Genomic DNA, 13,612 nt, shown 5'->3' on the forward strand with positions numbered 1-13,612 from the left:
GATAAGAAATCGAATTGATGGGTTTATGGGAATGCTCTTAACACGGATCTTGCTTTTTTGACAACTCTCTCTCCCCAATATTATTTACTTATTTTTTAGCAACATACTATTCTATTATCTGTGACAAAACAAAAAGCAAGATATTATTATCATTTACTTTTAATTCGTTTACTAATTTTTTTTTTTTATTATAACCATTTTTTAAAATATTAATAAGAGAGAAACTGTTTTGTGTTCACCTGTGGTATATAAATATATAGAATCCTTTCCTCTCCAATCCATCTCCAAAAGGAAAGCAAATAAGCAATTACCAGTTAAACCTAATTTTATCTTTTTATTTTGGAAAGAAAATGACTTCATGGAAGAAAACAATCGCAACGCCATTCAAGAAAGCGGCGACGTTCTTTAACCAACCGCAGCAAACGCCACACAACCGCCACGCAAACGCCAAGGCGAGAGAAGAACACGAGAGACGATCGGTGAAGGAGCTTCAAGGAGACGTCATGGCTTGTGGTTATGAAGATGTCCTCGTCATGTGGTCAATTCTTGACAAGTCAAACTCTTCAAACAATCTCTCTTCTTGATTGGTTTTCTCACAACGAAAAATGAGAAACTCTCATTCATCTTTCAGCGTAATTTACATTACGTTGAACAGATGGAATTCGAATTTCTCTTCTTCTTCTTTTTTCCTTCAATGTGTATAGCTTTGTATTAGAGCCCGCCATGTGTCTGTTCTTTCTCCTTATCTTACATTACATTACGTGGTCGTGGCTTTTCCCCCCTCTAAATTAGAGTTTAGTGAATTTTTATCCAATGATCAGTTCTGATTCGGATGTAATGAATCCCTGCAATGATCTAATCCAAGTCACGGTGCCCATTTTTATTTAATAAGTCTTTCTTTTAATATCTTTCTTTTAATCCAAGTTGTTCATAGAAAACAGAAGGGTTTATTTGTGGAATAGTCAAAATAAAAAAGCGATATTAGATTTATAGAAAAAAGGAAGAGAGAGATAGAAAGATTTATAGAAAAAAGGTTAAATGATGAATTAAGATTTTTTTGGTGTTATACAGCCAAATTTTCCAAAAAGAACTTTTTCTTTTGACCAAAAAAAAGAGGTCTTTCTTTTATTGTATCATACATGAATTTTTTTTGGAAATCTGTTTACAATTTTTATTCTCCATATTCAAAATGATGATTTTTTTAGATTTTTAATTGTTTATATAAATAATCTTGTAAAGTTTTTGATGCATATTTTATTAGTTAATAGTTTAGATAACAATAATTTCAGTTTTGAGTTTATATTTGTTTAGAGTCCTATTTTTTAACTAATTTTTTTTTTATAAATTCGTTGATATGGACACAAAGTTAACTAAGTGATTTGCAGAGTCGTAATTGAATATGCATCTTGATGATAAAAAAGTATTAATTAACGAATTAACATAGTTGTTTTCTTTTTTTTTCTTCACAAGTTTTTTTAAACACTGGATTTTTATTAAACTTGGAGATGAAACATACCTGCAAATTACAAACGAAAGATAAGAAAATGATAAGAATAAATGACCACAATGATCTTACCTATCCTATTCTAGGCCGGAAAACCTGAGAAACAATGAAAATTGCCCTGTCCAAAGTTGAATTTACTTCACACTGTTGCTTTACATGTCCTGATCCACACTAGGAGCTTGAGAAGAGCACAACTTGTAATGAAGGAAAATCGTGGAAAATGATCCAGAAAAGACAAGTCTTATCTTTCGACATTGACACCAATCTGCTAATATAAGAAAATTGTTGAACCAAACACCACATACCCGACGTCCGAAGATGTTCCTGGGATGGCACAACAATTGAAATGTCCACGCGAAGGGTACTTCAGCTTTGAATGACCAACCATACTGAAATATTCACTCCATGACTCGTTCTTGAAAGCCGAGAAGCGATTCTTAACTTTCAGTAACATGAAAAGAAACGGCAAGGAACGTTGAAACAATCAATTTGAAAATACGGATGTCATGTCTCCCTTATCTTTGATTCCAAGAACCACACACAGAGAGCAATTGGCAGATGGGACTTAGCTGCCACTCTAATACCTGAAAAAAGAAACAAAAGAGTTTTGCCCATCAGCTAGAAGGACCACAGCCTGATCGATGATGCTGGGATGGATCCACACTTAATAGATCTCCGACACTTGATGACCAAAAGAGCCGGTGACTTTTTACGCGATTCGTCATCGAGAACCGAAGAAACAAAGCTTCTCTTATTTGCCAAATCCACAGCCGACTGATGATTCGGATGTGTACAAATCTACAAGGCCCTTGAAGCAAGTACTAGTGACAGATCCAAACCAACCAAAGAGAATCTCTACAAAGACGGGATGGGTCTACAAACTCCAAAACCAAACACGAAATCCAGTGAAAACCTAGAAAAAGGATTTGAAGCCGCCGATGCCTTCACGCATGTCTCGTAGTTACTCCATTACCTTTCGAATGCCTCCTATACACCGAAAAGAGACGTCATCGTCGAGATAGCAGAGCAAGCAAACATATTGACATGAGAAGGAGAAGAGGCTTGCGAGATAAACAAAAGCAAAGCACAAAATTAGAGAGAGAGGAGCCACCGGCACCGGCACGACGGGCTGATACCGGTGAAGTATTGAGATTAGGTTGACTGCAAGGAGGAGGGGACTAGGGTTTTGTGTTTTGGATTTTTGATTTTGTTTTCGGTATTCAGAGTCTTATTACTTTCTTAACAAGTTTAGAAACTGAGAAAAGACTATCTTTAAAAATAAAGGGAACACAACCATAATTGAATCAATATACTTATTGAACAAAATAATAATATAACAAATTTTATTTAATTTAACAAACGAATATAAACCATAGGATGGCAATGTAAATAATTCATCAAAAGGTGTAGCTGATAAAACATTAAACTATCTAGTAACGGATCTCTAACTCTCATAGATTTGGGTTTAATATTTATTGTCAAAAAAATATATTTCAGTATAAATTATGATTACATGTCTATATTTTGATATAATTTTAAGAAAAAATAACAGTTTTGGGTTGCTTTTTTGTTCTTGGTTAATTTTGTTTTCGATCAAACCAATTTTTTTGGCTAATAATCAAACCAAATTTTTTTTGTAAAAATATAATCAAACCAAATTAAACAGATTGTTTTGGTTAAGTACAATCATGTTACACATGTTTGGTTATTGACAGCCATATCAACAGAACTTAGTTAACCCCTACAACAGTAAAACATGTGACAAAAATTAAAAAGAAACAAAAACCACATGATGATATCAATATTATATATTGTTTTCGGGTTGTAGGATTACGGATTTCCGCTAAAAATATTTTGTTAGAAGAAAACCGTACTAGAAACGAATATATCAATAATCTTCACATAAGTTGTGTGCATTGTATAAGATCTATAAAAATTCAAACAAAAAAATAAAATTAAAATTGCTTGACAGCCCAAAATATAAAATAAGAAGAGAAAAAAAAAAGAAAAAAAGTACAGCCGTATAACGATCAGCGTGAGGTAATGTGAAGAAATTTTACCATGCGATTGTATTAAAGTGTAAGTGGGACAACATGATCCCTCTAACATGCCTTGTCTTCTCCATCATCCTCATTAACATCCCTAACATGTTAAAACATCTGATTCACAGAGCTGGCCTCACTTCTGCAACCTAACATGGCCCCTCTAAAGGTCAAATCTCTATCTACATATTTTTTGAATCTTTGGGTATACCTGGTTTTCGACTAGAGGAAAAAAAAAAATGAGAGAGAGAGAGAGAGAGAGAGATTAGCCTGATATGTGTCTGTTAAGTGTTAACTATTGGTTTGACCAAGAATGATATATCTAATGCGAACATTTACTTCGAGTGTCTATTATGAGAGTGAAATTTTAAGAGATTCGTGAATCTATGTGAAAGTTATTTTAATAAGATCAAATTTAACTAATTGTTTGTATTTGATTAAGAAAACAGTAATTGTATTTTTTTAATAACGAATGACTATTTTATTACTCAAACTTAAGGTAGTCTGGGTAACCAGACCGAAATAGAACAACCAATATAACAACCAATGTAACAAAATTCTCTATAAAAAGACAAGACTTTGCACTCCTCGCAGTCATCACTTGATCTTGGTTTCGGTTTTCAATTGTTTGCAAATTGCAGCCTACTTTTCTATATACTAGAACGTGAATTTGCTAAACACTATTGTTCTAACTCAAGTGTATGAACTCAAATATTGTAAAAAAAAAAACTCTTTCTTTATTAACTTAGCTTAAGAAAATAACTCAAAACTTAAGTTTTCAAAAATCAATCTCTAAACTCATAAGCTATGTCACACCTTAGCATCTTTTTGTATAGAGATAGATAACTTCTAATCTCATTAAACTAAACTTATTTAAATAACAACTAGATAAGATGAATTTTCTATTTCTTATATCTTTTGATTAGCTTGGGCACTTCAAATTTAATTCCGATAAACACTACAATTACTACTTAAATCTTTGTACTTTTCATCAAACGAATTTCCACCAAGTGAATTTTTTGTTTGGTTGCGATATATATCTTAACAGAGCGTGTAGATGTGTATCTTTCAGAGGTTACTGGGGGGGGGGGTACAACACATATGATCTACTTACTAAATCTCGGGATGAATTAGCTGTTGATGGGATCACAAAAAAAAAAGAAGAAGTTGGGATCATATACAACCAATCAAATGAAAACATAAACCATTGTTTCTGAGAGTTCATATACTGTAAAGTGGATATTGAGAAGAGATTTTGAAGTGGATGATTAAAATAGAGGCTTGGGATATGTCATAAGTTTTCTGCCTAAAACTTCTCTTTTCGCCAATGTAACATATAACTGCAGTAATTCTATTACATATACCAAGAGATAGATTGCATAGTACACAGCAATTGAGGCCAAGAAAGTGATCAACTTAATGAAGCTGTTGAAATTTTTCTAGCAATCTTCACTATAGTTACAATGATTGAAGCTTTGGTGCACTGTAGAATGAGAGGTAAGACAGAGAGCCAATACGATATCAAAAATGTTAATGAACCAGTCCTTGATGATGGTAAAGTTCGCTAAGTGGAGAAAACTAAAAAGCAAAAGGGAGCACAAATGGCTCCAATAAATCTCGTTTGTTGAGTAAATATGCATGCCCTAAAGGGAGTTTGAACAACCTGAATTCACGTTTTTCATTCGAGTTCTGTGAAAATGCGATATACGATAGATTTTACCAGTTTTTAATTATAGTATCAGTCTTTTTTTAGAGTCTTAATTTTATGTTTGGAGTTTATTTAGAATCTTTTCAGGTCCAAACATTATTAGAACAATGTGGAGATTATGGAGCATTTCAGTGTTTATAGATGAAGAAACTCGTAAATGTTCAAAAAGTCAAAAATCAGAGCCAAGATTTAGAAGAAGCATCAATCGATACCTCTTCCTTGGTGTCGCTCGACACCTCTTCTTTGGTGTCGCTCGACGCCCATGCGAGTAGAGGGGCCTAACTTGATTCAAGACCGACTTAAGACCAAAAATCTCACATATTACAATATTGCTCTGAGCCGACTTTATACTTAGTATTTATAGACTTTTCCATTGCTTATACAAAGCAGCACGCTTTAGAAACTAGTTTTATACTTAGTATATTTTGGAGAGAAGATCAAAGATTCCTTCAAAGATTTATATTGGAACTCCACTATATCTGACTATATATTTATGCAATTTATTCAGTCAATCTTTATGCTTTGCTTAATTACGTCTGAGTAATCATCAGGTTAGATTTAGGGTTTATTAAGGTTTTGATGAATTATTGATACATAAAACTGCTAGGGTGATTTAATAAGATCCTTCATAGAATTGATCTAACTACTTATGTTCTAGAGTAGCTAACTAGAACCATGAACTTGGGATTATAGACAACCATATAAGTGAGTTCATTACCTGATAGACCATGGATTTCACCAACTTTTAGTCATGGTTTATACATATTTTTAGAGTCTTTCATATGCATTTGGACCATTTTTAGAGCAATTACATGGTCAGGTACTTACTAGAGGAAAATGATGTATTTGGAGCTATTTGGAGATCTTTTGAGCTTTGCTGAAAAAATGAGATGGTCGATCATTTATCAGAATATCGACCGACGGTTACCAAGAAATATCGATCGATGTTGTGCTCTTCTCATCGATCGACGGCGAAGCCATCCGAGAGTTAATGACAAAATTAGAAGATTGCAAGTTTCACAAAAGTTTCAATATTTACACTCTAATTCCTTGGCCGCATGATAGGCTATATTATTAGGGTTTTGTATCATTTTAGAGGAAAACTTGCCTAGAGACCTTTTGGGTGACCTAGTTTGGAGAGAAGCACAAACCACCATTGGAGAGAGAGCTTAGGATAGGAGAGATAGTTCTGAACTGCAAAACAGAGAAAATCTTGAACTCTCTTGCTTTCATTTACTTTATTGCTTACCCTTGTTTTTCACTTTACTTAAGTATTATTCAGACCATCATAACTATGTGTTTCATGAATATGTCTGAGTAGTCCTTTCTGTTAGGTTTAGGTTTCTCAATAGGTTGATACATGTAATGCTAGCTTAAACTGTTGATGGGGTGTTTAAGAACATAGTTCTTCATCTAGTGTTCTTAAAGCTAAGTTTAGGATTGATCACCCTTTAAACTTAGATCCTAGGAATAATTGGGATCAAGCCATCCCATGACTCAATACCTAAAAATAAACTAGTATGATCTAATTAACTAGATACAGACGAGATTTGGTCTAGAAGATTAGAGAACGCAAATCAAACATGTTCGTAAAGCTTTCTGGAATAAGCGTCGATCGACGCAACGATAGTTTTGTCGATCGATACTTTGAAAGGTGTATCGACCGATATTCTTTATGAATCATCGGTCGACACTTTCTCGTGATTTACATACGATAGTTGAAATCCGAGATCCAGTTTAGATAATCTGATTGATTATATCTAAGTTTGAGTTCGAAAACAATTAATATCAATAAGCCCCTAAGAACCCAATTAAGTTATTTACTTATCATACCTGAGATTATACCTGAATCTAATCATTCTCCCAACTGTTAACAACCTCAAAATAAACCAATCGAGCAATAACTTTGCTCACCAATTCATTTACTGCTTTTAAAACCTACAAACCTATTAATCTAACCTTACTTCAAAGACTAATAAATCTATTGTGTAATCCTAGAGTCTCTGTGGATTTGATCCCTAAGTACTACATCTGAACCTCTTATTTGAGAGAGTAATTCACTCTTTCGGGTAATTTGAGTAATATCAAATTTGGCGCCGTTGCCGGGGATTCTTTCTTATTACCATTAGATTAAGTTTAGAATCTGGTCTAGATTTTGTTACTGAATTTGCTAAAGTTTTCCCTCTTTTCCTGCTGACACAGGAACTTAAGATGGAAGATATGGATTTCGGCAGGACATCGATTGACAAAACACAACAACATTGAGCGACGAGTCGATGGAAAAATCGATCGATGCTGCACATCAAACATCGATCGACGACACACCGCCGGAAACAGGTAAGTCTTCTCTTACCAATAATGCTAATGAGGGAGTAGTCCTAGGAGAACCTAAAGTTCAACTAAGCAATGCAATTAACCAAATCATAAATGAACAGGGGACTGCAATCCATGTTAAAACTAATTCAATCTCAACTAGAGATGAAGAAGCTAAATTGCCTCTGCAAGACTACTTAAACCCTTGCAGGACCTATTCCAATAAGTCAGCCAATAAACTACCCAGAGAGGATACCAAGAAAACCGGGGTTAACCTCAAATACTTATTCTTGGTACATCAGAATCCTTTTCGTGGAACTGCCTCAGAACAACCACACGATTACATCGAATATCTAGAAGATTTGATGGATGACGAGTACAATTGCTGTAAACTCTTTTCATTTTCCTTAGAGGGCGATGCCAGAAAATGGCTGAACCAACTACAGCAGGATCTTTGAACTGCTGGAAGTAAATAAGGAATACCTTCATTAATCACTTCTTCGATGAGACACGTTACTGGGATGTAAGGAAGAAAATCTCCGCATTCCGCCAAGATCCACGAGAATCATTCAGGAACGCTTGGGAGAGATTCAAGAGTTACCAGCTTGAATGCCCCCACCATGGTTATTCTGAACCACAGCTCATTAATACCTTTTATGGAGGTATTAAACTGCATTACCAAATCACACTTGACACAGCCAGTGAAGGGAGCTTCAGTACCAGGAACCTGGTGGGAATATAAATCATAAGTACTGAATGTAACAAGGAGAACGATATACCTGATCGATGATGTCGATGTCGATCGACACGGTGAACAGTCTATCGATCATGGCTGGTGTTGAACTGTCGACCTGGTCTCATCGGTCGATGATAAGTAACCTCTCCTTGGTTCTCTTTTTGGTTTTTTCTGGTGCTTCTATATTTTTTAGACCTGCAATAAAGTAAAAATGAAAATAAATAACATGTAAATAATAAAACTATAACAAATTACCTAATAGTGGGTTGCCTCCCACTCAGTGCTTTGTTATAGTCATTTAGCTTTACTTTGGAAGTTGTTTTTGGCTAGTAATGACCAAAGTGACCACTTGGTTGTATGCAAGTGTCCACTTCATCTTTACTCATCTGGAACCAAGTGCCAATGAAGCGTCTTCTGGCCTCATCTCCTCTGGTCCACTGATTCTTCAATCTGTCTCTAGAAATCTCACTTGCATGCATCCTATGCTGAAGATTACCAATGATGCATTCCAAGTCTGGCATATGTTTTTCCGAGATGTCCTTCAGCTCCTGGTAGAGATCTTCTTTCAGCAAGTCTTGAGAGAAAGTGATCTCATCAAGCTTATCCTGTAGTGACTTCTCGGTAACCAGCTTGCTTCATCGTGCTGCATAGTCGTCGTCGCTCAATGGTTGAGTCCTTTTGTCGATCGATGGTGACGGTTCTGCTTGAGAAACGAGTTGTCTCTGAATCGTATATATCTCCTATTGCAAAGCCTCCAGGTGTGTGGTTAGGAAATCTACCCTATCACGTAGTGGGTAGTAAACACCATCAAGATGATATGTCAAATCTACCCTATGTATGTTCTGCTCAGTTTCCTTGGTTTCCTTGAAGAACATCCACAACCTATGGGTAAAGTAAGCCTCCTCGAATGGCTTGTCCAAGGGTATCCTGAGAACTCTTTTGGTGAAGCTATCCATCTCCTTCTTATTAACTCCTCGCTTGAGATGCTTAGGAACCTTTTCCTTTGTTTTCCTCAAGGTTCTCCTCTCAGAAGTCTGATCAACTTGCATTGGCTTTAGTGCATCATCTAAAAGCTGTTCGAAGTTATCTGCCATGTGTTCTAAAGGTTGAGATGCGTTTTTGAGCGCATTCAGTCATGCTACATCTATTTTTGGTAACTGCACACGGTAGGTCAGAGGTGGTCGTCAATCGACTGTAGATGAGTTGTGTCGATCGTCGTTTGAGTCTGGCTGTTGATCGGCGGCTGGATCCTGGTGTCTGACATGACTGCATAGCTTCTCATGGGGCAGTTGTTCAAATTTATTGACATCAAGGCATAAAGATAAGCTAGAGTACAAGAAGTTTCAAACTTGACTTCAACAAGAACATAGTTAGTGCTTACATACAAGAGTAATATTGTGTGTAATTTAGATCCAGATGGTAAACTTCGACCATGTATGATTTAATTTAAATACATTGCATATCATGAATACAAAGAATCAGAAAAAGAAATAAAGGAGAAAGACTCATCAAATGGTATTTGACATAGGAACAAGCATGATGACCAAAAAACCTTAAGATATTTTTTTTTTGCCTCAACTTATATATCGGGAAAATATGTGTTATGAAAATTCTAGGCACATAAATAGTTACAAATCTAATTAAAAACTAAACTAATAAATTTAACATGATACGATCTTCAAAATGTTATACAAGTAGGAGAGTAATAATACAAGTTATACTAATACACAAATATATACAAACAAGAGTTTACAAAATGGATTTTTTTTTTTTGTCGACAACATTACAGACTCATATAGACTCTGTAAACCACACCGGGAGATATTGATCCATGTGAACGACGAAAAACGTTTGTTTCCTGACACTGCATGCAAGTTTATCCGCCTTTGTATTTTGCGTTCTTGGTACATGTATAATCTCTGCTCTTGTGAAGCTCTCTTTCAAAATCTTGATATCTTCCAGATAACTCGCAAAAGCTGGCCACTCTTCTGGTTCCGAAACCATCTTCACCAATTGAGAACAATCCGTTGCAAACGTAACCTGGTATTGACATAGATTCCTCATACATTCCATAGCCCATAGAAGCGCCTCCATCTCTGTGTGCAAGGGAGTTAAAGAAGCCCTTACATTCTTTGCTCCCATTAAACCTTCAAAACCTTCTAGAGTACTGAACCAACCCTGACCAGAGAGCCTATCCCCCTCTTTCCATGAACCATCTGTAAAACACCATCGTCCAGGAATTTGCGGCAGAGATGCTTGAATCTTCGTTTGGTCCTTCGGAATCTATGCCTCTGCCCATATTGTGGATTCCGTTTCTGCCAACTTAAGAGTATCCCTAGGGTCCATATCCAGATTACTAAAAACCTTATTATTTCTTCCTTCCAAATGTACCACAATAACCAAGCAAAGTGATGGTCCTCCATCGGTGGAGCAACTCTCCAGAAAAGGTGATCCATATTTGTAAATATGGAATTTGTCGGGAAATTAGATGGATTTGTTGGTATCTTTGATAGCGCCCAAACCTGAATTGCTGGAGGACACTCAAAAAACACATGGTTAATCGACTTCTCATCCGCTCCACATCGTGCACAACATATATCTCCTTGTATCCCTCGCGCTTGCAAATTCTTCTTAACCGCGACACACCCTGAAACTAATTGCCAAAGGAAATGTTTTATTTTTGGTGGGCACCTTATTTTCCAACAAAATGCCTTTAAAACATTAACCGTAGGTCCAATTAATCCTGGTGATCTTTCCCTATCCGGGTAAATCCTCTCTACTTGATAACCTGATTTAACCGTAAATTTCTCATTATTTGTAAAATGTCATCCTTCCCTATCTACCATCTGGGTCCTACTCAGCAGTATGCTCTCTATGATTTTCACATCATGTGGGTCTATCAAAGTCCGAATAACCTGCGAATTCCATTGTCGCGAAGTGGAATCAATAAGGGAATCCACTGTGAGGTCGGGATACAAATTATGTTGATTTTTATTGGCTGGTCTCGGGCGAGTGGTTGGGATCCAAGGATCGTTCCATACAGATATAGACGATGATGTCCCCACCCTTTTGATTAGTCCTTTGCTTACCAGAGATCTAGAAGATACCATACTCCTCCAGCCATAGGACGGAGAGTATGATCGAATCGGTTCCAGGGGTGAGGCGTTCCTATAATACCTACCTTTGAAAACTCGAGAAAATAAAGTGTTCGGCTTTTACATTAGCCTCCACAACTGCTTACCAAGCATAGCTGTATTGAAAGCAGTTATATCCTTGAAACCTAGTCCCCCATCTTCCTTACGGACACATACTTTGTCTCACGATTTCCAATGTAATCCTCTTGTATTGCCCCCAGGACTCCACCAAAATTGTGCTACTGCACTTGTCAATTTTTTTTCCGTTGCCTTAGGCAATCTATAACAAGACATCGTATGATTCGGCAGGGCCGTAATCACTGATTTGATGATCTCTTCCTTTCCTCCTTTTGTAAAAAATTTAAAAGTCCATCCATTGACCCTATTATTTAGGCGATCCTGCACAAAACTAAAGACTTGAATCTTGGCCAAGATTTTCTGGTAATCCTAAGTAAGATCCCATCCCTCCCAAATTCTGTATACCCAAAATATCTCTTAACTCCTGCTTGAGCGAATCTTCAATCTTATGTCCAAATTGAATTATAGACTTTTCAAAATTTATCATTTGACCAGAAGCCACCTCGTATTCCTTCAAAATCCTGAGAATAGTATGACATTCATCTCTTTGAGCTTTGCAAAAGAACAAACTATCATCCGCAACAAGCAAATGGGAGATTGATGGACATGCTCTAGCAACCTTAATTCCTGTTAACTGGTTTTCTCTCTCCGCCTTCCTAATATTTGCAATCAGTGCCTCAGTGCACAAAATAAATAAATATGGAGATAACGGATCACCCTGTCGTAAGCCTCTCTGTGGCACAATGAGACCTCTTGGGTCTCCATTTAGGAGGATCTTATATTGAACCGACGATATACACTTCATCATTAATTTAATCCAATGTTGATGAAAGCCCATTTTCTGCAGAAGTGCTTTAATAAATTCCCATTCTATCCTATCATACGCTTTACTCATATCCGTTTTAACCGCCATATACTTCCCTTGACACGCCTTATTAGTCCTCAATCCATGAAACATTTCCTGAGCTATAAGTATATGCTCAGAGATCAACCGACCTGGCACAAATGCCGATTGAGTCTCTGAAACTAGAGAGGGTAAATAGATTTTCAACCGCTGACATAAAACCTTTGAGATTATTTTATATCCTACATTACAAAGACTGATAGGCCTTAATTCCGTCATCCTTGTAGGCCGTTCTGTCTTTGGAATCATACATATATGAGTAATGTTTAACCTTGGATCCATCTCCCCCGACACCAAAAAATCGTTCACCATCTCCACCAGATCACTCTTAATAATATGCCATGAATGTTGAAAGAAAAGAGCTGTCATGCCATCCGGGCCTGGCGCTTTTTCTGGATGCATCATGAATAGTGCCTCTTTAACCTCATCCTCTGTCGCCAGTCGCAATAACCGTTGGTTCATCTGAGGAGTAATCCCTGGAACTATCTCAGATAGAAAATTATCAAACTCTGATGGAGAGGTGGTACTAAATAGTTCTTCAAAGTAGTCGACTGCTACTTTCTCTACTCCATTATCCTCCGTAATCCAATTTCCTGCGACATCATGTAGTCCGACAATCCGATTACGTACTCTCTGTTGCTTAGTGAGGGCGTGATAAAATTTCGTATTGAGATCCCCAGACGAGTACCACATATTTCTACTATTCTGATGCCAGTACTCCTCCTCATCCTTATATGCCTCTTGCAACTTCCTGGATACCTCCAATATATCCTCTTGTGACCTATTATCATCAGTTTGTACCTCCTCAAGAGCCTTCTGTAAATCCGCTATTTTGTCCTTCCCAAAAAGTGGATTATTTTTCCGCCATTTTGCTATTTTATGCCGACAATTACTAATCTTATCCACTATACCATTCTCTCTGCCTTCATTAGATGCCGACCATCCCCTTGTAAATGATTCCATTAGACCATCCTGACCAACCCATCTCTTATCAAATCGAAACTGACCTCTCCGTCTAACCACCTTATCTTCTAGATAAGCTACCACTGGACGATGATCAGATGCCACCAATCCTAAATATTCAGTATAGGAACATAGGAATAGGGTGTGCCATTCCTCATTTGCTAAAGCACGGTCTAGACGACATCGTACCATTACTGCCCCTTTTCCTGTACCTCTTCGCCCTTGCCATG

General features: G+C 36.7%; 1 protein-coding gene across 1 annotated transcript; it reads left to right on the forward strand.

Moving 5' to 3' along the window:
- The first annotated feature begins 226 nt into the window (after positions 1–226).
- On the forward strand, positions 227–890 carry LOC106293699. Its single transcript, XM_013729360.1, has one exon. It carries the CDS (start codon positions 351–353, stop codon positions 582–584), a length of 234 nt encoding a protein of 77 aa, XP_013584814.1. The 5' UTR covers positions 227–350; the 3' UTR covers positions 585–890.
- Positions 891–13,612: the final 12,722 nt, after the last annotated feature.

The sequence above is a fragment of the Brassica oleracea genome, chromosome C5 (genome assembly GCF_000695525.1).
Source record: "Brassica oleracea var. oleracea cultivar TO1000 chromosome C5, BOL, whole genome shotgun sequence".
Classification (NCBI taxonomy): Eukaryota; Viridiplantae; Streptophyta; class Magnoliopsida; order Brassicales; family Brassicaceae; genus Brassica; species Brassica oleracea.

Coding starts and splice junctions, on each gene's coding strand:
- LOC106293699 (XM_013729360.1), top strand. CDS start 351: ATGACTTCATGGAAGAAAACAATCGCAACGCCATTCAAGAAAGCGGCG.